Here is a 26,436-nt window from a genome sequence, read left to right on the forward strand (position 1 = left end):
ATACTCAAAAGTTGGACTGTCAAAGTCCAACTTATGAGAGTTCATTTAATTTACAATATTTGTGAAATAACAAGGTTATTGTTTGGTTTTTTTTTATTCTAAATATAAGACATATGGTATATATGTGTGATATGATTGTTCAGTTTTACAATAATTTTATTATAATAGCACTTCATCACCTTGACATACTATCTAATAATGGTGACTTATTGTAATTATAGATGGAAAATGCCAATCATGAAATACAAACTGCATATCCAGGACTTGCACATATGAACTTAGTCCTCAAGATTTTAAATCTCTTAGCTTGTGTGTCAAAGCTTTAAAAACACTAAAAAACTTATTTCAAAAATACATTTGTAAGATGAAAAGTTTAAATTATATCAAGGGAAATTTAGATTTGATATCTCACAAATTTGACAAAATATTCTGCAACATTATCAGAACTTACATATATGTTTTTAAAATGTACTTATTTTTGCCATTTCATCTAGTGCTTCTCTTTCTGACACAAGATTGCTTCCACATACAACCATCCATTGTGTATGTACAATGTGTAACTTTATTAACAATGATCTAAGCTTAACACAGCCCTCAGCATCTAAACCTCATTACAGCATGCATTCAAAAAGCTGATATCTTTAAATATCTGCATCATTAATATATTAATGTAGCTTCACTTATCCTTTTTCTTTTTGTTACTTGGACAGAAACCTCAGGTTTAGTAGAGGAGTGTTTAATCAGGGCGAGGCCAGCTTCATGATATACTTTGGTACCATTAACACAGTTTGTTTTTGACATATTTTAGATAACTTTAGTAAAAGATAAGTAAGATCGTGAATCATTCATAAAAATTTTCCATTTGTTCTTTTATTACAATCATTGGAGTGAAATGGACACACACACACACACATACAGGAGCTTTGCATAGAGTGGAATTCTGAAAACTGGAGTCGGGTCCTGTCAGAGATGTACACAGAAAGACGAGCGGTGCAGCAGTCTTCATCTGCACCAGAAAAGCCTCAAAGTGATGGTGAACGTGAAACTGACCCAACCGGGTGAATATCCTAACATGAAGCGTCGCTGCCCATGCCACAAATCTGCTCCTCAAGCAAACATGAGGTGATGCTCTGTGAGCCAGAAACGGCGGTGGGGAGGAGGGGGGAATGTGTGGTTGTTAGACTGAAATAGAGAGCAGGCCTAATGGTTGACTTTGCAAGCCCCAAACCTTTGGTACATCCAGTGCAAAATATATATATATTTAAACACACAACAGGACAGACATACATATACATTTATATACAAAGAGACAAACAGGACTGCACACATGGTACACATACATGTGCTCTCACAAAAACAAAAGCAGCCCTATTGATCCATTACCTGTTCAGCAATGAACCATGACCATCAGCCTGTGACTGAGACAGGCAGACACGCACATGTGAAGTTTTCGAAGCATGCTGCCGAAATACTCGCCGTTCCACTGTCACGGAGAGAGCTAACAAACACCATCATCCTCCGCCTTGTTCTCATGAGCTAAAGGTACGACAGTGCCAGGTGAGCACAAGGGTGCACGCCTCAGGTGGAGCGCCACAACCGGAGTGGCACAATTTAACCAGCTCCCTCACCCCTTTGTCTGAATGTATAGCAGTATCCTCATGCAAAAAAAGCTAGTAAGGACAGTGTGTTGCACTATTTCAGCATGCAATATCGAGCTATAACACAATGCCACCTAGGAGTTTCTACCGGGTCCAGCTCACAGAGCTGACCAGGAAGATCCTGCATGCATTATTAGGGCGGGGGTGGGTGGGCGAGAGGTGTGGGTAGGGAGGCGGGGCTGAGATACGAAAGTCTGCCTACACATGTCGCATCGCAGGTGGGGATCTCTACCACTATTCCAGCCCCTGTGGTCTAACTCCAACAGGACTCTGTACAGTAGGTGTAATCTTGCATGCACCCTGTAGAAAATGAGTTTGTGTGTGTGAGTGCACTCAATGTTCGATCACATGCTTCAGAGACAAAACTACTGTCTGGCATGGACTGTATGCAACAAGTTCTAAAGTACACGGCCATCATCATCATCATCATCTACCCTGGTCAGGAGGCCACTCAGAGAGGACCAGACCACTGGTTCTTTGAGTTGAGTGCGACTTTGCTGCCCTCTGGTGTTGATATCTGATATTTTGTTTAAAAAACTGCAGCTCCTACAGTGAGACGCTTGGATCTGGTCACATGTTTGCAAAGAAATAAAACTTCACTCCCAAGAGGCACTAAAATAATCCCACCAATGCCTCCTGGCACATCTAATAGCCATTCACTAGAGTGATGCATCAAACCAGCCACCATGTTGCTCAGGGGGGAGCTGGACCTCAGATGCTGCACATCTATGAAACCAAAGGTTTATATGCAACTTAAAAGCACCATAACTCAATTAATTTTAACAATTTTCAAGCAGTTTAGTTTGCTAAAAATGCCAGATATTTATTTTTGATACTTAAAATGTGGATTTTTATTCCCAAATTCTTCTTTTACTTTAACAGCAACTGTAATAATTCCTATACATGATGTTTAAAATTGTGGATCTGCTTTTTGTGATTAAGCGTAAAATGCAAAAAGTGACGGGTATATGTCATGCTTTTGACCTTCCACTGTCCTGTCAAAGAGTTGAACTGAGAGCTGCAAAGGAATGAAATATATGGGTTTTTTTAACGCCATAAAATTTGATATGATTGTAATTTTCTCCTCCTAATCACTGCGTTGTGATGTTTTGCAGTGAACCATGGCTAACAGACTGAGATTTCCTTCTGCAGAAACTCCTTTTTGCATAAAAATGATTTAAAAATAAATATTTAAGTTAGAACACTTTAAAATATGCATCCTTGGTAAAGGAAACAATATAGATATGATAAACACAAATAAAGCCATTAAAATATAAATGAGCCCAATGATCAGTTTAAACAGTGAATTGGGATATTTTTGAAGGCTGTTATCAGTAAAATGTTTTCCTCCCAGGAAATGTTACGCCCTGTGACCTAGTTTGGCATTTCTTTCATTTGAGCCCTGATCCCCCGAGCAAGCTGGCAGCACCATAGATGCATCTCATGAGCCATCAATGCATTTATAAATCGTCAGTGCTTAAACAAGCCGAGTCACGCTTATGTTGAAGCCTTCCAGCTTCTGATTCCTGCTCGAGGTTCATACATTCAGTCACTGGTTTGGTACATTCATCACTTTCACTGGCTGGGGAGGACTGTGTGTTACGTCAGAAAGTGCCTCTATTGCTCATGAGAAATGTGTTGTAAGACAGGAACCCTGCGCTTCTGTGTGACACTGTCGTTTACATGTCACATGGGGTTTTTTTTGTCTTTTACGTTTTTGGGCTGTGATGTCACAGTAACTGAAGGTAACAGTCCTGACCTCAAACCTGCCGTCATTACCACAATGTGTCACTGACGCTGCGCACAAGCACCGCCGATGACCTGCGACTCCATGTCCAGCTCATTCGGGGATCTAAACTGTGAGAACAGGTGTGTTTTCAGTGTGTATTTGTGCACACCAGTGTGTCCCCTCTCTTCGAACAAGTAGCCAGCGTCCGGTTTAAGGACTAAAATGTCACTTCTTCCCGCGCCGATGAATACTCTCGGGGGAAACACTGGTTTGCACTCATATTACAAAGACAATGCTTAAGTGTGTATTTGTGCAAAGGTGATTGGTGTGTCTTATAGTTCATATCACTGCAGCCCCGGAGCGGGACGGGCACAGTTTTGAGGTCCAGAGAAGGGAAAAGGAACTCGGTGGATTTTTGGAGCAGCTGTCTCTGAGGAGGTGGAGGAGGAGGAGGAAGAGGAGGTGCTAGAAATCCAGTAACCAAGGCCATTAACTAAAGAGATAAAGCACACATGTGGCTCAGTGAACAAAGGTTACCATGAAAACGAGAAATTGTACTGTACAGCTTTTCAACCCATCCTCCGATTCTCCGTCTTTCGTCCCGAAGCTGTCGGAAGCGAAGAATCAGAGCAAAGCCGGCGTGCCGAGTGATGTAAAGCCAGTCGGAAAAAACAGCAGCGTCATCCAGGGAGGGAAAGGGAGGGGGGTTTAGTTGCCTTTTGAGGATATTAGTTTTATTTTTAATGCCTCTCCTAAGTGAGGAACACAGATTTCCAGATGGTTCTCTCTCCTGGGTGTCAGCCGATTTGAGTTTACTCCAAGCCGAACGTGCTCGTTTCCTCGACAGCGGTTACCAGCTTCTCGTAGAGCATGGAGAAGGACGGGTAGGGGGGGAGGTCCAGACGATTAAAGCAAGTGTGAGCCCTGTGGAAACACAGCGAGACCTTATGAAACAGATGATGAGATGAGTCATCTGTTCGATTTTTCTTCTGCTTTTGTTCCTGTCAAATAATACACCCAAAAAGAAAAATGCTGCACTTATGCCCTACAGAGCTGCAGGTATGCTGCGTCTTTATTAGTCACTTGTATTTATAGAGCAAATTTAGAAATAGCAATAGAGTTGACCTTAAGTGCTTTGCATTCAAAGCAGACGGATTAATAATAGGAACTGTTAAAAAACATATAAATAAACAACATTTAAATAATGAATTAAAACACTGTGAGTGAACGTCAAAATCAGAATATGATCTTTGATCAGAAACAGTAGTGCTTATTAAAAAAAAAACACTTCACTTAAAAAATATATATTTTTAACAATATTAATATTTTATTTGCCTTAGAAACAAACCAAAAAAATTTATAATTAATCTGAGCAGGTATAATTTGCAGGAACATGGAGGAATGAACTAAAAAAAAATTGATGGTTCTGTTTTTTTATATTTGCATCTATATTTTTTAACATTTGTAATGAGTCCCTAAACATTTATTTTTTGTTACATTTTTCCAATTTCTTTAGTCTAATGATGTCAGTATGTATTTTTGCTTTCAGCCCCCACTGATTAAACAATCGCTGCCAAGAGTACCCTATCACACACTTGTATTGACATCCCATTAAATTGTATAACGAAGCAAAAAGAAAATAGGAACAGTAAAAATGAATACATTAACAAAAATTATCTATATATCTATATATCTATATATATCTATATCTATATCTATATATATATAAATATATATATATATCTATATAGAGAGAGATATATATATATATATATAAGTGATGAGCAAAAGCCAGGGGAAAATAATAGAAAAAAGAAAAAAAAATTACTTAATTAAGTAATTAATTAATTAATGTGATAAAAATAAAATAAAATAAATAAAAAGGCATTAAAAACAAATTTGTATGATAATTAATTTGATATCCTATTATATCATATATAATTAATAAAGAAGGAAATGAATACAGAAATATAAATTTGTCTCAAATTTTATGTCATCATTTTATGTATTTTGATTTATTTAATGGCAGTTAAATTTTCTTTTGAGTTATTTGTTTACTAGATATTTCTTTGAAATTGTCGGTTTTGGTCCCCCATAGGGCAACACTATAATAAATCCACTAAAATTGTTAAGTGTGTTTACGCCCTAAAATTGTGTCGTATCTCTCCCATCATATTTTACAAAAAAAAAGTAACAGAGGTGATGTATATGAAGCTTTAACAACCTAAACAGCCCGTTAAAGCCATTATTCATACCTGTTTAATCAGCTTTCATATTTATGGACATTTTATTTTGAAAAGATTCACTCTACAATCTTTCTGCTATTATTCATTTTGTATAGTCCCTAAAAGGTGAGGTTACCTGGGTAAGGAGGTGATTTTCCCCCACTTCTCCACACAGAATCGGCGGGGTCCGTTACTTCCTCGTAGCGAGGCAAAGCCCTCATAGGGAATGCTGGAGGTGCCCGTCACAAACTGGAGAGAAGAGAGTCAAGAAAAGGATGAAATGTAGTCAGTGTTCAGGCCATAAAAAGTCTGGGTTATTTCACTTTCTCTCAGTTTCTTTGTTTCAGTGTTAAATAAATCAGAAAACTGAATACACCTTGTTTAAATAAATGGGACATCAACAAACACATTCCTGCAGAATTAGAAACATATTAAAAAAATGTCATTGCAGGCGGCGTCCACACGGGGGCATCCTGTGTGCATGCGCTCCCCCTCGTGCCCTACCTGCAGCAGCCTCAGCCTCTGCTCGTTGTTGAATCTTTCCACAGCCGCCCAGAACCAGCGAATCACTATGTGGTTGTCATGGTAACCTGTGGGGAGATAAGACAGCGATGGTGCATGAGTCAGACGAATAACAAATAATAAGGGCGTCCGTTCCCCTGTTCCTGAGGTTTGTGAGCTGGCTCTGCTGCTTAATGTTTGATGGACAGCGGTTTGGTGCGTCTCAGTCGATTCGTCCATTAAAAGCGCCCTGACACTGAGTCATGGCCGATTGTCAGCTCCGAGTTTTGTTCTGTCTCTCAGCCGCTGGCGGCTTTTCAACTGTGCTGGCCAGAACCCTAAAAAGCCTTTTAATGTGATGGCTTTGGACACCAGCACCTGCATCCTGACTGTACACCACATACGCTGTAATAACTCCAAAGGTTTGAAGCTTATTGCAGAGTAACATTAAGTGAAGTACAGTACAGCTCTTACCCTGCAAATTTAATCACTTGTTCACAGGAGAATTATTATATATTGTGAAAAACAACTTCATTAATTTCAGGTAAGACTTTGTGTTCAGTCTTTTCAGATTAATTAAAGGGGCTTTGTTCAATTCATTTCAAACTTCAAGATTTTATTCTAGGGTAGCTTTGTATGGTTTTCTGTTCAAAATAATCCTTCTTTATCTTAAGTTGGGCATTGGTGCAGCCCATATAAAGTCATATAAAGACCAAAACGAACTTCTTGCTCTTCAAGGCCACTTGATGCTGAGGCCAGTCAGAGGCTTCAGCTATCAGCTCCTCCCTGAGCCTGGTTCTTTGGAGGTTTCTTCCTGTTAAAATTGAGTTTTTCCTTCCCACTGTTGCTGGGGTCTGATTGTTTGGGTTTTCTCTAATATTTTCTAATATTGTAGGGTTGTTACATTTCAACATAAAACCGTTTTAAGGTGGCTGTGTTGTATTTGCTAGGCGACATGAGAGCAGCAGTGTACTGGTTGCTCACAGCGGAGCTAAAATAGCAACAAAGCATGAGCAGTTTGGAGGTATTATAAACTTGTTGATCACCAGCTTTTCTTTATGTGTTTGCAAAAGTTTTTCAGTACACTCACTGTAACATAAAGGACTGTCATGTGTCTGCGCCACTTAACTCATTTTATTCCATTTTCAAGCATAATTTCACTAATAAATATCATTTCTATGCATTTATATAGTTTTTCAGTTTTTAAGCCGACACGGATGCTTACGTACACATACAAGAATAATTCCCCTGAATACAGCTGGTCTTGGATCAGTATTTGGTATCTGTAGACACCCAAAGCCAAGGTGTCAGTATCAGAAACAAAATAGGTAGGACTGCTTGTGTCCTTCAAACAGCAGAACGAAAAACTGAATTACAACCACCTTCATTTTAGGGGCTAGAAACATTTAAACAAATGCGCCTATTTGAACTTTCTTCGGGGTGAAGATGGATTTTTTTTTAATGGTTTTTATTAGTAGTGTGTAGTCTTATTTCCTTGCATCTCCCCAAGTGTTAAAATCACTCGACCAGTTGAGATGAATGAATAAGGAAATACTTCTCAGAGCAGAGGTTTACTGGCTGCGGCACACTTGTGAATGAACATGTTGCAGGACCGGAGGCGGGGCATGCATTAGGCCAGAGGTTCCCAAAGTGTGGGGCCCGCCCCCTAGGGGGGACGCGTAAAAGAGTTAGTAGTGTATTTTATTACTACCTGTAATTTATTGCCGTTTACTTGTATTTGCTTAATTGTTTACTAAATGTTTGAGGTGTGAAATAAACCGCAATGGAGTTTGTAAACAAAATATGGGTGTGTGTGTTTGGATGATGTGTTTGTGCGGTGCAGGGGGGGGGGGCGAACATTTTTCTTGTAAAAAAGGGGGCCTGGCAAAAAAAGTTTGGGAACCACTGCATTAGGCTAAGCTGTCAGTACGTTCCTCCGCCTCCCTGCCCACAACCCCCACGGCCCCACCCCCCGGCTTTCCATACCTCCTCTGTACTCTGTGTTGTTCCTCCAGTCTGCCAGGTCGATCTCTGCGGTGCCTGCAATAACCAGCTCCAGCTCCCTGGCATCAAACACCGACACCAGCCGCACATCCACCACCTAACAAACCAAACCACACACACAAACATGGGTGAACACACGGTGCAGCCTATTTATTTATCTATCACAGTCCTCCCACTTTCATCAGACTGCTGCGGCAGATCCTTTTTGTGCACTGACACATCACTGTGGGAAAAGTTTCCATCAGTTTGTTTACAGTAAATTCTGGATTTAGAAAAGCAGGGCGCACAAAGGCCTGGATGTCTGTCGTCTTGCCAGGGGAGGGATTAAAGCAGTGGGATTGGGTTTATACTGTTTATTAAAAAAAGGGGGGGGAAAAAACTGACATAAAAAGAGATTACAACCCACTTCTCATTCACTCCGTCTTCTCTTTGTATGACAGCAGGCTATCAGATCTATTTTGCTGGAGTGTTAAAGGGACAGCTACATATTTTTCCTCTGGCCTGCAGCGCTGTTTATCCATCTAAATTGTTCTGGCGTTGACTGCCAAGTTTTGGAGACTTCTGCCTTGTCTTGAATGTAATAAATGGTAGAAGTTACATTATGGTGCCAAAAAGTCCATTTTAATAACTCAGCAGCTATGTCTCTGTCCAGAAATAATGACCTGGTTACTCAAAAAATAAAAAATAAAAGTCTACAAACTGTTGAGAGCAGCTTTGTGCAGTAACTATTTTCTTTCTGTGTACATCCGCCAAGCAAAAGAAGAGTGCAGCTATCTAATAATACAGCTCAGCCGAGGAGCGACTCCATTAATGTTTCATGTTCTGTCACGTTGTCAGTAGTCACATGGGGTGACCAGGTGGGCAGCATTTTTATCTCTCGTCTCCCTGTCCCACATTTTGATTGGCTCTGGTTTTGACCCTCTTCTTAAAGTCTCATTCATTAAAAGCTTTTAATGAAAGGCTGTGACGTTTGATCTCCCGCAGGTTAACAAATCGCCTTCTTTCACTAGTGATCAGTTGATCACTAGTGAATGATCACACAAAGCTATGCAGATTTTTGTAGAAAATGATGAAAATGATGACAAATAAAAAGAAAAGCGGTCATAATATAGACTATTTTTACTTTTTTATCTCCAGAAACATGGAGCTGATGGATCCTCACTGAAACCCAAACAACTCTGGACAAAAAAGCAGCTGAAACAACAGTTTTAAAGGTATTTGAGGCATAAAGAACAATAGAAACATAAACTAAATTTCAGCACCTTATCACACATTCAGAAGACATGCGCCTTCACGTGCTGAATGCCTCTCAGGATCAGTACACTTCTGTTTGTCCCACATTAAGTTTGTTGTTACCCGAGTAGCGCAAGCCACTCGTTATGGGTGGCGTTTTTAAAGTAAATGTACAGCTGATGATTTTTGGAAAGAGACTTAATGCTTAATGAAGTGGCCAGTGAGTGTTTACATAAAGTGCCTAATGTAATCTAACATAATGTAAGTACTCATTGTGCAGAATCATATTACTGGGGTGTAACCAATGCAGAATTATATATGAGTAGACTTATATTCAAAATCTACAAAATAAGAAGCAATGGAGCCTTAAAAATACTTGGTCTGGAGTAAAAAGTACAAATACTGCATCCAAAATATAGCAGAGTAGAATTAGAAAGTAGCAGAGTATAGAAATACTTAAAGAAGTTACATTACACCACTGCTGCTATGCATGCTCTCATATAATAATAAGATTAACCACACTCTGACAGCCCCTCTAGATAAAACAGGCGAGATGAATAACTAAAACCTTAACACATGCCAGCACTTTAACTAGAAAGCATTCACGGCTTTGTCAATATTTCAAAAGATTATGAGCACAGGTTTAGCTGCCATTACAGTTCGAACACATTTACTCCACCACAACAGGTACCTCCAAGTAATCGCTTCATTGAATTACTTTAATGCCCATGATGACAAGAAAGCTAACATCACAGACATCTAATAAAGAGTTAGCACATCACAGTGTAGCTCGCTTAAATGCTAACTTGTCATTTGTTCCTTTGGCATTATCATGAGCATATCTAGCCCTTCAACTTGAAGCTGGACCATCGTGCACCGATGAAAATGCCAGATGTCCATTTGGGTTAGCACTGGTTCAAAAAGAAAGAGGATTTTCAGCCAGCTACTGCAATGACGCAGCCACTGCGTCACCGGTATTGATCGATGGGGTTGATAATACCTATTATGTGCTATAAAGGAGAAAATTGTACTTATTGTTATTTTAACTGGGGCTCATGGCATCAATAAAGCACAAGCTCATATTTTTCAAGTCAGTACTTCAAATTATGTTCAGGTACCAATAAAAACATTAAATCAGTCCCCCTGCTCATACCGGCCATCTAAAGTCTGGTTCGTGAGCACTTTAAGGGCGATCGTGGCTCAAGAGTTTGGAGTCTGCCTTGTAATCGGAAGGTTGCCGGTTCGAGCCCCGGCTCGGACAGTCTCGGTCGTTGTGTCCTTGGGCAAGACACTTCACCTACCGCCTACTGGTGTTGGCCAGAAGGGCCGATGGTGTGATATGGCAGCCTCGCTTCTGTCAGTCTGCCCCAGGGCAGCTGTAGCTACAACTGTAGCTTGCCTCCACCAGTGTGTGAATGTGTGTGTGACTGGGTATGTAAAGCGCTTTGGGGTCCTTAGGCGGGGCTAGTAAAAGCGCTATACAAATACAGGCCATTTACCATTTTAAGATAAAATGAAGACAATGTGAATAACAGAAATTAAAACATCAAGAAAAAATATTCATGCTGTCACATTTAAAATGGACCATTTACATTTCCCTTATCTTATTCATATACATATTATTAATCCCTGTAAACCGGAAGCTGAAGCTTCAAACAGAGTTAAACACTCTTTTTAATTATTCTTGGATCTGTATGTTGTGACAGAAAGGGGATATCCCTATATGGTTATCTCAGAGTGCAAAATCCCCTCCCAGCTAATTCAAACATTCCGCATGTGAGGAGCAGCCAATCAGAAGAATGGGGAGGAGCTAAAACTGCTTCTTTCACCCAGAGGATGAACTAAGGGGCTGGACCAAGCAAAGATGGAACTAAGCATGATAGATCCACTTTTAATCACTCCATTATTTAAATGTAGACTAAAAACAACAATATTTATACAGAAAATGGCAAAAAAGCTGTAGATGAATTGATAATTAGTTTCTCTAAACAGATACATATATGGCTGACCATCATATCCTTACAAACCACCTTGAATGGTGTTTTGGTACCAGGGATACAGGGCTTGCTTTGTCCTCCCGCTATATCCTCAGGCTCCCTGGCATCCCCCAGGGCTCGATCCTGGGTCCCATCTTTTTCTTTATCTGTATGCTTCCACTCAGATAATCCATAAATATAGTTTCAATTTCAACTGTTAAGCAGCTGATGAATCTTTAAATCCGATCCAGCAATTTTCAGACCTATACTCTTGGAAATTTGTCCTCCCACATGAGGAATTCTCTGTACTTTTGTTTTGAAAGGTGCCACACAAACAAAGTTCTATTTATTTATTTAGTTATGCATTTATTTAGCTGGATTTTGGGGAAGCATTCTGCCCCTAAAACCCCTTTGAGGATTTTAGCATTGTTTATCTTGTCTTTTTGACACCTTTAACATTTGTAACACCGGCACTGTACCTCGTAGAAGCCTCGGACCAGGCTTTCCGTCTGCTGGGCCACGCCTCTCTCGATGCGCCATTTGACCATTCGCTCAATATACTCCTTCTTGTTTTTCTCTGACACAGGAATGCCAGCCCCGCCCGGCTTAAGTTCTCGCTCTGTGATCTGCAGAATTACAGAGGAATAACACGTAAAATTTGCAGTCTGGTTTTCTTGTTCCACGGCGCCGCCACAGACTGAACACGCACCTGTCCAAAGACCTCCTCATTCACAGTGAAGGTGAGGTCCAGCATGTCTTCGATGTCATTGTCCTTCATCCACTGCAGGCTCTGATGGAACTCCTCATCCAGGAACTCCAGATCACTCAGGTCGCACGGGCTGCATGAATAAGGGTCACAGCGGGGTCAACAAGTGAGGATGACCTCCTCGTTAATCATCATCAGCTGATTTTAAGAAGTGAGGCTGAAGGTTAATTATAGAAAGTATGGAGATGAAGCATAGGTATGTGTCATATTTTGCTGATCTTTTGACTGCTTTTGCATAATTTTCATTCTCTGGTCATGCCACGTGTTATTACTGTCAGGAAAATAATGCTACATGGATGCACGTTCACTTGCTCTGTTGATTATACTATGATCATTCAGCACTATATTGGACTGAACATATGACTTTTCATTTGATAAATGCTTATCTCTGCACTAATGGCGATAAAGCCAAGAACAGATCGCTGCTGCCCGAGAGGTTAAGAACACATTTAATACAGCATCTGTCCTCAGTGCAGACATTTGGCCACGTTTCAGGTTGTTTGGACAAAGCTTAATAAGGGTGCTGCTCCTACTGACAGGAGAAGCTGACAGCTGCTGACTGACTGAAACATTCAAGGTCTTATTTGGTCAGGGAGGAAGTGCCGGTACCCTGCATGCTGACTTGCAATGAATAGAAGCAGGCTGAGGCACTTACATGCGAAGAAGCCCCTTATAGAAAGGACGGGTAAAAAAGGCATCCAGCAGGTACTGATGAACAAGGGCCAGCCCCAGGATGCGCCCGCTGAAGCGAAACCTGCATAAAACATGGAAAATATGTGTGAATACAGACAGCAGCAACATCAGGACTGAAGTGATCTCGCTTTCTTTCACACTGTCTAAACAACACAGGAAACATACTCTACATCTTTTCCTGCGGATGCAAAAACATTGTGGCATAGTCTGCTGCACCTTCCACACAGTATGTTCATGTTATGATATCCAAAACTCTCTTGATTGAGGACCCAACAAATAGAGACAACAAATAAGAATCTTAAAGATGGTTTGTGAGAACAAGATTGAAGTTGGCAAAACAAATCTCAACCAGGAGGGAAGATAACAAACAATTTGGTATCTGCCTCATATTTTAAAGATGCTTCTCGATCCTATCTGGTTGTGAAACTTCTATAACATCAGAAAACTGTCTTTGTTCTTTTAAACATAGGTGTAGCTCGATAATTGCCTCTACTCATGTACGATATAACAAACAACTTTCCCCCAAAAACAAAAACTGCAGTTCCTTTAACGGCCACTTGAGGCTGGCTCCAGCAGTGAGTCAGTCCCCATAGACTCCCATGTTAAAATGTCCAACTTTATAGCAGAAATAAACATGTTTACAGCCTGATACAAAAACAGTAATGTTCTCTATAACCAATACCCCCCTTCATCACAGCTGCATGAGAGTTGATTCTTCCTCCTAACTCTCTATTTGGATACTAGTAAAGCTTAAATTTAGGGATGTAACTGCTTTAAATATGGTGGCAATATAGAACTGGAGTCCCTGAACTGGACCTTTTTTTGGAGCATTTTTAATGGAAACTGCCTAATAACATGGCAATTCAAGAAGGTTCGGTGAGTGAAATTCTAGTAAAGATCCTTCTTCAAAAAAAGAAAAAAAACCAAGAAAATCAGTGAGTCCATCCTACCTGACCACCAGGTGCACTTAAATAGAATTTTCATGTATCTGTACTTTACTAGAGTATTTATTTTACTCCCCAGATCTTTACATAAATATCTATAGTATCTACTCCTTACATTTTTAAAACAGGTACATCTTAGGTTTAATACATTTGTGGGAAGTCTCTATTTCCCAGCCCTGCACACCTTCAAACATCAAACACATCTGAAGCTAAATGGAGGAAACAATGACACATAAAAGAGAATCCTATCAGTGTATCTGTGCTTATCGTTTACAAAGCAATGAAAGAGCCAAAACCACTTGTGCATCATTTATACTCTGGGGTTAAAGTGGGCTACAATGATCTGGATTGGTGGTCACAGCACTACAACTAATCTTAGGGTTCCCCCACCTGGCGTGTCCCACTTTAACCCCTAACTGTGCACATTTTCCTTTTTAGGAGTTGAGGCAGAGTCACACTCTACAACTTATGTCACAGCAAATACATCAAATTCTCTCTCTTTCTCTACATAGTTCTTCAAAGCAGTGTTCAAAATGAGTACATTCATTAGAATCAGATAGATAAGATTGAAACACTTTTTTTATACATTGTTTTCTAATGTACAAAATGTACAAAATGTCTGTACTTTTGCCACCTCTGGATATATCATAGGTTAAATAGTAGAAATACACAATAAAATATCTCTGACACAGAGGAACAGAATCAAATACCAGCAGCACTGGTAGGTGCAGTTCCCATGTGGGAACTTTTCTCAGATTTGATTGATTTTCTATGTAATGGCCCAGTGTTTTATTTGTGTGTTTCTTAGCACTAACTACCAAGTATCTGTGTCTGATACAGTGGTAAAGATTACAAAGGCAGCTTGCTGAAAACGCTAGCGAACATTAGCTGGTACTAAATATGGTCACTTCTGACTCCAAAAAAAAAAGCAACACAGCGGCAGCCAGGACGCTGATGTTGAAACCAGTGAGTGATATCATGGTGGCTGCATCCAGCTTTCACATATACAGTGTACCTATATATATTTTAAGCCATATAAACCTTTCCCACACTCTATAAGAAACAGAAACCCGTGACATAATGAAATTCTGGTGATATAAATTCACAGATAAATCTGCAATGTGGCGCAGGAATACCATACTCTATGGTTCATGTTACTCAACCTGTTTTCCATGTTACACAGACATCCATCCATCCATCCATCCATCCATCCATCCACTGCCAGTGAGCAAAAAACTGACTTGTGACAGATTGCTGATCCAAATTTCCACACAGCTCTCCACAAATTGCTTCCATTTTGGGATCAGCATTCAGGACAGATAAAATTAACACCTTACATTTAGCACAGGAGCAAACAAACAAACAGGCAGGCAGACATAACAGGCTGATAGAAACCTCACCATTCGTGGTGGTTGTCCACGAAGGCAGACATGGGGCTGATCTGGACAGTGTACGTGTCATTAGCTGAATATTCAAACAGCCCATAGTACGGGTTGAACAGCTCTCTAGATACCAAGAAGAAAAACTCTCTGGAGGGTCCGCTGTAGTCCAGCCTGCAACACACACACAATGAGAGTACACACGCATATAAACCTTGATGACTTTGGCTGATGATTTGATCAGAGGAGGAACGCATTTAGCATTTATGGGATTTTGCAGCCTCACAATCACGACACTTCTGCACTGGAAACAAGAGATGGGTACAGACATATAAAATGATTTGTTGTTAAATTTGGTGACATTTAATTTCTTGTTATTGACATTTTTTTAAAGGGACACTAGTGATTCTTCTTACAGCCTTTAACTCCTCTCTATTGTAGAGAGCTGCCAATATATTTCACTGAATATTCTCATGTGTGGACTCCACACAAAATGTCTCCTTTGATTTGTTTTATTTAAACTTACTTTTAAAGCTTTATTAAGTTATTCTACTGGACCTAGATTCTCTCTCTCATGTACACAGTCAGCGCAGGTGAAACAATAACTGAAACATGAGGTAGATTTTTGGTTTTTGGCTGGTACGATGAGGGGCCTGTTCAGTTCATTTTTGCAAACTTGTATGCTGATGTTATAAACAATCATCCCTGGACTGTGGCGATGTGCGTTAAACATTACGCTTTGAAGTTTGAGATGAGAACAGAAAACTCTACCCTGCATGAGGTGAGCAAACATCTCATATTATTAAGAACAATAACACCAATGAAATGGAGGTAAATGTGTTTCCCTCACCCGTCCTCGCCTACAAAGCTGACGTAAAGCTTGCTCCTCTGCAGGTCTTTACGGGAGTAGCACATGATCTGGTTAAAGGCGTCCTCCAGAAGGTGATCTCTGCGTATGATGAGCCTGGGGGTGTGCACACACACACACACACACACACACACACACACACACGGTTATAGAAACAGAGCGCCAACTATAAACCACTACTGATGAAAAATTACAATCATCTTTTGATTAAAATAGTCCTGAGTATAGCATCAAGTCAGTTAAAGGTCTGGGATACTGCTCTGGTCAGACGGGTTGGTAATGAAATTAACAACAGGTGAACTAGAGGAGCAACAGTGAGACAACCCCTATAACACGAATGGTTTTACAGGTGGGGGCCACTGACATTTTTTCCTTCCTCATCCTTTTTGATTGTTTTTTCTCTAGTTTTGCATTTGGCTAGGTTCAATGTCACTACTGGTAGCGTGAGGTGATACCTGGACCCTGGTTGCACAGGTAGTCCAGCTCCTCCAAGATGGCACAGCAATATTTTAGAGATATTTTTTAAATCAAGAGGCGACAGAGACTTTGGAGTTTTGCCTCCTGAAATGTGGAACGAGTCGGACAGTCTCCATTTGTTGCTGAGTTTAAAACTCGTTTAAAAAGAGACCTTTTCTCTTTGGCTTTTAACCCAGTGTGAGTTGTTATCTGTCTTAAACTCTTACCCTTTGTATGTGCCTGTACTATTTCAAATGTTCCCTAGGTTCTATGAATTAACTTACAGCTGATTTATTGCTTTATTCTTGTTCTCTCATTTCTTGTACAGCACTCCTGTCAGCTGTTATGTTGTTTTTTAAGTGCTTTAGAAATAAAGTGATGATCAATACGTCAATACAGTCTCAAGAGCATGGAGGAGATCCCGGGAGATGGGCAGGTACTCCAGGAGAGCTGGACAGGCCCATAGAAGGCTCTTAACCCATCAGCAGGACCAGTATTTGCTCGTTTGTGCAAGGAAGAACAGGATGAGCATGCCAGACACACACATAGACGCACTGGGTCCTGCGCTCTTCCTGGGCTCATGTGGCAAGAGTATGCATGCAGTTCCTGCGGGATGAAGGAATTGCACTCCTCTTGGGAGAAAGTAGGTAACGAGACGCCCCAACGTTGTCAGGCATGCATACAGCACATGGGATCTATACAAACTACTAAGTACTCTTTTGAGGTGGTGCAATTCAATATCATCAGAATGGAATAGCCGGCTGTATCACTTTTTCACTTTGATTTTTGGGGTGTCTTTCAATTCAGCCCTCTATAAGTCAATCATTTTAATTTCCATCAAACGATGTGACATTCACATATTACCCAGTCCATATTATTATTGATATCCAGCATGATTTTTTTCCTATTGAGGTCTGAGGTATGTTCATACTGTTCCTTTAATTTTTTTGAGCAGTGTATATGTAAAGCCTAAATTTAGGATTATACCTAACGCTAAACCCGTGATGGTGTGCCTCCTGAAATTAAATTCGTCCTCCTACCTGTTTATGATTTTGAACAGAACATGCAGTTTTTATTCATAAATAACATTTTTTATTTAAATTTATAAATCAGCATTCATTAATTCATCTTTTTGGAGCTTTTAGACCTACTTGACTTTCCCCGGTCCCTGTCCATAACCCTTTGTCTCCAGCTTTCGATAGAAGTTCCTCAGTTTGGCCTCAAAATCTCGTTTATAGGGAGCCGGGGCTCGGGCGTTAGCTCGCTGGGTACCTGAGATGTAATGACAGTAAAAAGCACAATGAATGCAAAGCAAGAGACAGAGCAACAACAATTAGAGGAGCACAGACGAGTAAAAACAGATAAATGGATACAGGGAGACTGGAATAAAATTAAATCTGAATGTTCCCGAGCAGAAATTGAGTAAAGCTTGAGTGATTGTGTAGACAATCAGAAATAGCGCATGCAGGTTAATCCTGGATTGTTTTGGGGGGATTTTTTTTGTATCAGACTATTAAAGCTTTTATTAATTTTAGAGCAAATACACGTCTCAGTGATCAGAGCTCAGCTCAGCATAAAGAGGTGAAAAGAAAAACATTAACAACAGCGCTGCAAAGAAAATGTTTGTTTTGAACAAAGTCTGACAAGGACACATTTAACGATCAGCAAACAGCTTCTGTAAGGATTTACCTTTTATTCCAAAAGCTTCTTTGAATAAAGTGTGCTGGATTTTATCGAAACAATTCTCTTAAATAAAGTACATTGTTTCGAGAGGTGGTAAGTGCTTTGCAGCCTTTTGTGTTTTCTATCAGGGTGTCTGGCTCCCTTTATCTGTTCCTGTCTCCTTTCAGTGTCATCCTGCGGAGAATTATGACAAAATGCTGGAGCAGAAGTCAGAAACTCTCAGCATCGACAGCATAGGGGGAGGATGTTTTAGCAACACTGGCGGGCTGGCAGGAGAAGAAAAAGAGATGAACAGCCTGATGGAGCTTTGGGATAAAATATATTCCAAATATGGAAGGTGGGTCAGGACAGATAAAACCACACATGAAAAACTAAAGCCTGAAATGTACCTCAGTGCTTTTATATCCGAACATGGATCGAAACTGGAAGTCAAGGACAAGAAAACCAAAACTACAGACACAGTTTCCAGATTGAAACCAGGATGAAGACTCATTCTCATCTCAATATTGAGGTTGGACAGCTGACTGTGTGTGGTGGGATTAATCTTACAGGATGCTACTTTAATCCCAAATCGTCAACACGCAGTGTCTAAGCAGGAGAACGAGCTCTGTGTTCAGCATCTGCAGCTCTTAACACAGATTTGTCTTGAAATCATCTCTCGCTTTCTTTCTCACTCTCTCTTTTAATTTGAATAAGCAAGAACCTCAGAGGCAAATAAAGCCAATCCAGAAGTCTCAAAAGTGCAGTTCCTCTAGTGGCCACTTGAGGCTGACTCTAAAGGTGAGTCAGTCCACAGACTCCCATTTTAAAAAGTCACATTTAGAGCACAAATAAACATGTTTACAGCCTTCCCAAAGATCCGGGGCATTTGTTACAAATATTATGGGATCACAAGATCAGCAGGTTTTCTAGGTAATGGTGAAAGAAGACATGAGACTAAAATCTCCCAGACTGGAGGTTGGACCAACAGAAATCCAGACTTAGTGTTGTTACACTTTAGCAACGTCACAGTTACATCATTGTTACTGCGCTGTTACAATGTAACAAGACAGAAGTTACAGAATAGTTACACTGCAGATACACCATAGCTGCAGATAATTACACCATAGATACAACATAATTTTACTGCAATGACTACAACTGCACAGGAGCTACACCATAACATGTCAAAGTTAAACTTGTGATGACACAGCAAATACACCATAAATATGCTGTAGTTACTCATCATTACTCGAATTATTTAGGTATATTGATTTATACATCGTTAATAAAGTTTATTATGTAAGACAGCATATACAGAAACATTTTCATTTGACAGTTTTTATCATATAAAAGTGAGAATTTAATAAATGCTGGGCTGATACAGACAGGGAGTGAGACAGAGACTCACCGGGGGAGCTCTGTGGAGAGGAGAGGCAGTAACCTGGGTGGAGTAATGGCGGTACATATGACATCACCTCCTCCTCAAATAAGCTGAAGATGAGAGCGAGAGAGAGAGAGAGAGAGACACACACACACACACACACACACACACACAGAATGCTGTCAGACAGCACAAAGGAAATGATACACCTTCAGGCAGCGTTAGTCCTCACAGACACACACACACACACACACACACACACACACACACACACACACACACACACACACACACACACACACACAGGGCGAGCAGGAATGCAATATATTGCGGGTTGCTTATATATAAAATCAGGCAGGCTGCAAAGCCAGCCACTTCACATGAGTCAGCAAGTAATTATGACTGTAAATACTACTTGTAGGTAAAATAACTGTGTAACTGTGTAAACGTGTGATGTCCACAAACATTTTACTTCAGAGGCAAAAAGGTGACATAAGATACCAAATTATAACATTTCATAAGTGGTGATCATTTTGACCAGCAGGCTCTATCCCCACACAGACACACCTGCAGGACTCACCTCAGCAGCATGACGAGGTCAGCATCACTGGAGAGGCGAGCCAAGCCGTTGACTCCCTCGCTGCGAATAAACTGCACTTTCTCCCTGCAAACACACACACACACACACATCAGGGGGCTAAGCAGATGCAGTCCATCAGGATTAAAGGTTAAACGTGTTCAGTTTGACTGATGGCGATAACGGAGGCGCGGGAGGCCGGACTGAGACAGAGATGGAGACTGAGAGAGAGGCATACTTGAGCGAGTGGTTCCTGGCGAGCTCAGGCTGCCTTTCCTGCAGGATCTCAAATATATTGGGTTGCCGTAGAAACGCCACTATCTTGTCATTGTAGGCTGGAAGAAAAAGAGGAGAGAATCAGCATGTGTGATTTCACTTTATTCTTGCATCCACACGTGGAAGTTTAAGTCTGCCCGACTCACCCACAGGCACCACGTCGTGGTACTGACTCCGACTGGAGCCGCTGAAGGTGCTGGAGGGGCGGGGCAGGACGGGCGGGTTGGTTTGGCGAGAGTCATCCACCACCTGTGACAACAGTAAACACTACAGTTCAGGTCGCATCCTAGTTCTGGGACCGACCCACCAGTTGGTCCAGCTCGGCCTCTGGGACTGTTAGTTCATGCATAATCTCACTTCTCTAAAGGATACCATGAGGTGACATTTATAACTAGCAAAAAATACAGTATATTATATTTAGTTAAGTATTAATTCATCTAAGTCATTGAATTCAGGTGTTCCAGTCACTTCCATGGCCACAGGTGTATAAAATCAAGCAGACTGCTTCTACAAACATTTGGTCGCTCTCAGGAGCTCAGTGAATTCTACCGTGGTACCATGATAGGAAGCAACCTGTGCAACAAGTCCAGTCGTGAAATTGCTACTAAATCACTATTAAATAATCCACAGTCAACTGTTAGTTGTACTGGAGTGGTAAGTGGAAGAGAGTGGGAACAACAGCAACTCAGCCACAAAGTGGTAGGCCACATAAACCCACAGAGCAGATGCTGAGGGGCATAAAGCACAGAGGTTACCAACATTCTCCCAAGTCAAACGCTACAGACCTCCAAACTTCATATGGCCTTCAGATTAGCTCGTCTGCCTTGACATGTGCATAGAGGGCTTCATGGAATAGGTTTTCGTGGCTAAGGAGCTGCAGCCAAGCCTTACATCACCAAACACAATGCAAAGTGTCAGATGCAATGCTGTAAAGCACGCCACCACTGGACTCTAGAGCATTGGAGACATGTTCTCTGTAGTGATGAACACTTCTCTGTCTGGCAATCTGATGGATGAGTCTCGGTTTGGTGGTTGCCAGGAGACGGTACTTGTCTGACTGCATTGTGTCAAGTGTAAAGTTTGGTAGAGGGGGGGATTATGGTGTGAGGACTGTGAGCCAGGCCTTCTCATCCAACATCAGTGTCTGACCTCACAAATGTGCCTCTGGGAGAATGTCCAAAAATTCCCATAAACCTTCCCTGAAGAGTTGAAGCTGTTACAGCTGGGCTGATATCACATTAGACACACACATTTTCATGTGCATGTTTGAGAAGCAAACAGATGTACGCAAAATAGTCTAGACCTGGTGCAATGATGCTGGAGAGTTTGGAGCGTCTTAATACTGCAGATATAAACTGTGAGTTCACACCATAAAAGCAGCTAAACGTTATGACAATTAAAAAAAAGGACTGCACGTGTCATAGAGCATCATTTTAGATCCTCAGCATCTTTTACATGTTGAATTCCAGATGCCTCCATTTCAGATTTCTCCCCACAGGTAGCACTAATAGAGAGAGACACTCTCATTTATCATATCCACTTTTTATTTTAAACAAATTCTAACCCAGGAAGTCATCTCATTTCTCATTTTCTTCAGTTCAATTAGTCTACTGTCATTACAAGGAAAGTCACGAGCAGGCTCTCCTTTGTTTAACTCCCTTACCTTGATATATTACTGTCACACGGTCCTGGCTCATGCCCTCGTCACGTCACGTCTCGTTTGAATTATTGTAATTATTGTAATTTTCTTTGGACCACCAAAACAGAAAACTCTTTAATTGTCTCCAAATGGGACAGAACTGCAGCAAGAGTCACCGCCTGCGCCCAGTTTAGTGACCACATTACAGCTACTCTCATCAGCCTCACTGGATCCCGATTCCTCAACACCTCCTACACAGGATTCTGCTTCTCACTTTTAAGTGACTTTGCTCCCTAAAATCTTTTGGACCTCCTTCACCCTTACATCTCCATCCTCCACTCAGCTTCAGCTGCTCTCCTGTCTGCTCCTAACTTCAGATTTCAAGACCACTATAGACTTTAGCCGTCAGCTGTGCTGCTCCTCACCTTTGGAACTTATTATTACGTTCTCTTTGACACAGTTCAAATCACGGCTCAAAACTCATCCATTTTCATCAGTATGAATGTTTACAGTATGAATAATACATTCATACTATTCCTGGATTTGAAATGTCTTTTAATATTGGTCTTCTTTTTAATTGAGTACTTTAAAAGGCACCAAAAAATAAATAGTATTTTTAATATTACTGCAAGCAACAGATAATATCTTTGCCACTAAGATGGCTCTTAAACTGACCTCCGGTTCTCAACGCCGTTCTTGCTGGTTCAGAATAAAGGCAGAAGTCCAAAAATTGGATCCTCTTTCTTCTTTTGCACTATTTACACCTTACAAACCATCCTATGGGTCCGATTTGAGACCTCGGAGCCTTATGTTTGACACCGCAGCTGCAGAATCTCACACAGCTGGACACATCTGAGATTCTCCCTCTAATAGTAAGCATTACTGCCTTGATAATACCATGACATGACTCTTGTTGTGAGATGCTGTTATATAAACTAAAACTGAGCTTCTGTGGCACTTCTTACTCTATATTAAAGCTGCTGTGATGCATCTGACCAGTTTTCATCCTTGATGGCTCCAACACAGCCGATGCCAACATTCACCATTTTTTGGCTTCAAACCGGCCTCTCTAAACATGTAAACCCTATGCGTGCTCCAGGTGATGAGTGCTCTGCAGTGACGGCGAGTCTCTCACCTCCCCGGCACTGTGGCTGCGCTGGCGGCTCAGGTGCTGGCGGTGGGCCAGCAGCCCGGTGGAGCGAGAACTCTGGAGGGGCAGCCGCGGGTCGATGAAGGTCGTGGAGCGACAGTTATGATCCACGAAGAAAGGCTGAGGGTTGAGGCACACATAAACTCATCAGACAACGTCACACGCAGCGCAGTGAAGGTGAAAACAGGCGTCATCGTGTGGCATACCTTCCCAGTGTGGTCGTGCTTCATCTCCCAGCCCCGGGGAAGCTCCAGCTGCTTGTTGGAGAACATGTTGAGGAAGGTGACGAGGTCGCGGTTGTGCTGGTAGCGCTCGAAGAAGTGAGTATCTCGACGCACCTTGCTGATCATGTGCTTCAGGCAGGTGTTGCTCGTAAACATGCGATAGGCACTCTGAGGGGAGGTCATCAGGAAGAGACAGGAGAACCAATGAGAGAAACAAGAGTGGGGTTATTTAAGTGGTATGATGTTATTTTTCTTTTTTATCTGAGACATAATGTTAATCGGGGTTTTCCTACATGATTAGTGCAGTATCAGTACATCAGGTTTGAAAATAACTGTGTACATGAAGTTGAATGTGGAGTTTTCTAACGGCTCAAACAGTTAGAAACCAGAAGTTATAAAGATCTTTATTTTGTACATGAGGAAGAAGAAACAGATTAAACTCAAGTCAACACATCACGTGGAGCTAAAGAGGGCAGACTATAAGAGTCTCAATATCCCTAATATTAGTGACTACCCTGACAGAGGTCCCTTATGACCCCAGCCAAATATGTCAATGTGCTGTTGTGATATTTGTAGTTTTTTATAGATCCTGGCCCATTTCTTAAAATACTACACTTATATTTTCTTCTTTCTAATCACTTCATCGTGATGTTTTGCAGGGAACTATGGCTAACTGACTGAGAACAGAGTGTGCGTAATTCCCAACATGACAATGAAAATATTTGAAATCTTCCACATCTCCACTCCAGATGTTTGCTCAGATTTAGTTTGAAGCATGGAAGAAAGAAAAGATGAAAAACAGCCTGACTCTGATGACCTCATTGTAACGTGTCGTTGATCACTTGTCACTGATGCTGGCATACATATACAGAAGAAAAGAAAATGATCTGTAACAAGTAACAGGTGACGATGTAACCAGTCAACTATTAGCTCCTGAAACTTGGATAGTTAAGCAGAAAGATGAGCCTAAACAGGTTGTGGTGACCTTGCATATGTTAGATCTGCTCTACAGGCGTGTTGGACTGACAGGGTTTGAATGCAGCACGGTGAAGAAGTCGGGGCTGCACAGGAACTTGGCGCTGGGCGACTGGAGCAGCAGGGAGAGACGTGAGCGTCCGCTGGAGTGCGCGACACCGCTTTCTCGTCTGTATTCTGCAACAGAAACGACATCCAGTCAAAGCCTGAGACACCAACCAAACCGACCACAGCAGCTTATGTCAGGAAAACACGCTCTAACAGCACGTGCTGAGTTTAAAGACAGTTAGTAATCCATCGTCTACAATTCTGCATGAGGGATATGACAAAGAAAGCTGCTCTTCTCACATCTCTTCATAACAAATAACAGTATCATGGCTACCAGTAGCAGTTCTGAGGATGAATCATCTTCCAGAGGTGACTCATTTAATTGCACAAATGTCTCCTCGTAAAATGAGCACCGAGCTCTCGTCAATGAAACCTTTAATTACTGCATTTGTCTGTGAGAGGAACTAACCAGAATTGGAGTGCGGCATCAGTTCGCTTTCAGGTTCAGGAACCAGGTCGACGGAGCTTTCCTCTGACCGATCACTGTTGGTGATGGTCCTCCTGATGCTCTGATATCTGTCATCAAACAGTGACTTTAGCTTTTCAGTGGCTCCCCAAAGGAAGCAAAGACAATGAAGAATGCATAAGCTGTCTTCTTCTGAAAGTCTGGGAACTTTATTCACAGGTACATTAGCTCAAAACAGGTAGATTATAAAAAACAAAAACAAAGAGATATCTGCAGGTCTCACCAGCATACACAGATTGGTCTCGGAGAACACTGTTTTATTTAGAACCCACTTTCTATTTAATGATAGGAACCCTTGGCTTAATCAAGGATTTGCACCACTTCACACCACTGGACACTTCCGGATGCTTCAGGTGGGGCCATCTGTTACCTCAAAGCTAAAAAGACCAAAACAGTGGACCATCTGGAAAATATTTCTTCCATCAGGAAAACATGTTTCTGAAAACATCTGGATGTCTTTTACTTTAGATCAACAACAAGTGATTAAAAACGTCTGCAGGAGTTTCTAGAGACAGAAATCTGAAGCTTGGTCACACATTGAACATCCACAAAGGTCTCCAAGGAGCTTTCAGGCCTCGGCTCAGTAGTTAACACTGTCACATGTCAATCAGTGGCATCCTATAGTCTCACAGATAATTACTTCTATCATTCACCGCAATTTTAGAAGAGGTTAACTCAGGAACCGCACACTTTTGCATCTGTATGCCATTGGCTTTTTGTGTTATCGAATAGAATAGAATAGAATAGAATAGAATAATCCTTTAATTGTCCCACAAGGGGAAATTTGGTATCTGCATTATCTGCATTAGACGTTAATTTCTTGAGTTAAACTACAATTACTTAGGGGGTGAACTGAATTCTTTAACGTTATCTGGACCCCGTCCTCTAAAAGCTCCCAGTCCTTGGAGTAAGTTCATGATTTCTCCTTTCAAAGCCCACCTGCGGTTCAGCTGCTCCATCTGCTGAATGGAGTTGGAGCGGGTCAGGCCCTGCGGGGCAGGAGGTCCGGTGGGCCGCTGCCACGTGGTGGTCCTGTTGACATGGTCCACAAAGAAAATCCTCCCATGGCTGTCGATCCGGGCCTCCCAGTCTGAGAGGCAGTTAAAAATGGAGATAAAGCAGGTGTTTAATGGCTTGAAGATATGTAACTGTTGAAAGTAACACACTTCAGGAATTTGATTTTTAATCTGAAATGAGGAAAATGGATAAATGTGTGTTTACATCGGGAATCACTGCATCCATGATGTCATTCTGTGGTTCATTTTGGGTTTCAAAGTGTTTGCCAGGCTGACTCAGTGCAACGCGTGTGAACAACAGATGTGGACGCGGGACGGTCGCGTGAATAGAAACACACACAGGGCATGCAGACACACACACTCACTGGGAGGCAGAGGCTCGTCCACACGTTGGTATCGATGGATGTCGTGACGCACAGAAGGAAGTGAACGCACAGGATGTCCATTAACGTGAGCACCTGAGCACAGGAAACACACAGCACTCAGAGGGAACTTTGTTTTAACTCGGGATGAAAATGTCATGGGTT

At 41.4% G+C, this 26,436-nt stretch overlaps 1 protein-coding gene across 4 annotated transcripts in view; it reads right to left on the minus strand.

Moving 5' to 3' along the window:
• Positions 1–562: 562 nt before the first annotated feature.
• Positions 563–26,436, minus strand: part of hecw2a (HECT, C2 and WW domain containing E3 ubiquitin protein ligase 2a) — a 47,547-nt gene continuing 21,673 nt past the window's right edge. For 3 of the 4 annotated variants that reach the window (XM_039600549.1, XM_039600550.1, XM_039600548.1), the window contains 20 exons: positions 26,275–26,367; positions 25,833–25,983; positions 24,837–24,943; positions 24,372–24,496; positions 23,327–23,512; positions 23,106–23,240; positions 20,478–20,598; positions 20,294–20,390; positions 20,059–20,142; positions 19,506–19,588; positions 17,584–17,704; positions 15,959–16,072; positions 15,130–15,282; positions 12,748–12,846; positions 12,036–12,165; positions 11,806–11,952; positions 8,100–8,214; positions 6,117–6,202; positions 5,749–5,861; positions 563–4,311 (listed from right to left, as the gene is read on the minus strand). In XM_039600549.1, coding sequence (XP_039456483.1) covers positions 4,200–4,311; positions 5,749–5,861; positions 6,117–6,202; positions 8,100–8,214; positions 11,806–11,952; positions 12,036–12,165; positions 12,748–12,846; positions 15,130–15,282; positions 15,959–16,072; positions 17,584–17,704; positions 19,506–19,588; positions 20,059–20,142; positions 20,294–20,390; positions 20,478–20,598; positions 23,106–23,240; positions 23,327–23,512; positions 24,372–24,496; positions 24,837–24,943; positions 25,833–25,983; positions 26,275–26,367 — 2,372 coding nt within the window. In that variant the 3' untranslated portion in view covers positions 563–4,199. The remainder of the gene's footprint in view (positions 4,312–5,748; positions 5,862–6,116; positions 6,203–8,099; positions 8,215–11,805; positions 11,953–12,035; positions 12,166–12,747; positions 12,847–15,129; positions 15,283–15,958; positions 16,073–17,583; positions 17,705–19,505; positions 19,589–20,058; positions 20,143–20,293; positions 20,391–20,477; positions 20,599–23,105; positions 23,241–23,326; positions 23,513–24,371; positions 24,497–24,836; positions 24,944–25,832; positions 25,984–26,274; positions 26,368–26,436) is intronic. The other variant, XM_031726083.2, reaches the window with a different exon arrangement.

The sequence above is a fragment of the Oreochromis aureus genome, linkage group 16 (genome assembly GCF_013358895.1).
Source record: "Oreochromis aureus strain Israel breed Guangdong linkage group 16, ZZ_aureus, whole genome shotgun sequence".
NCBI lineage: Eukaryota > Metazoa > Chordata > Actinopteri > Cichliformes > Cichlidae > Oreochromis > Oreochromis aureus.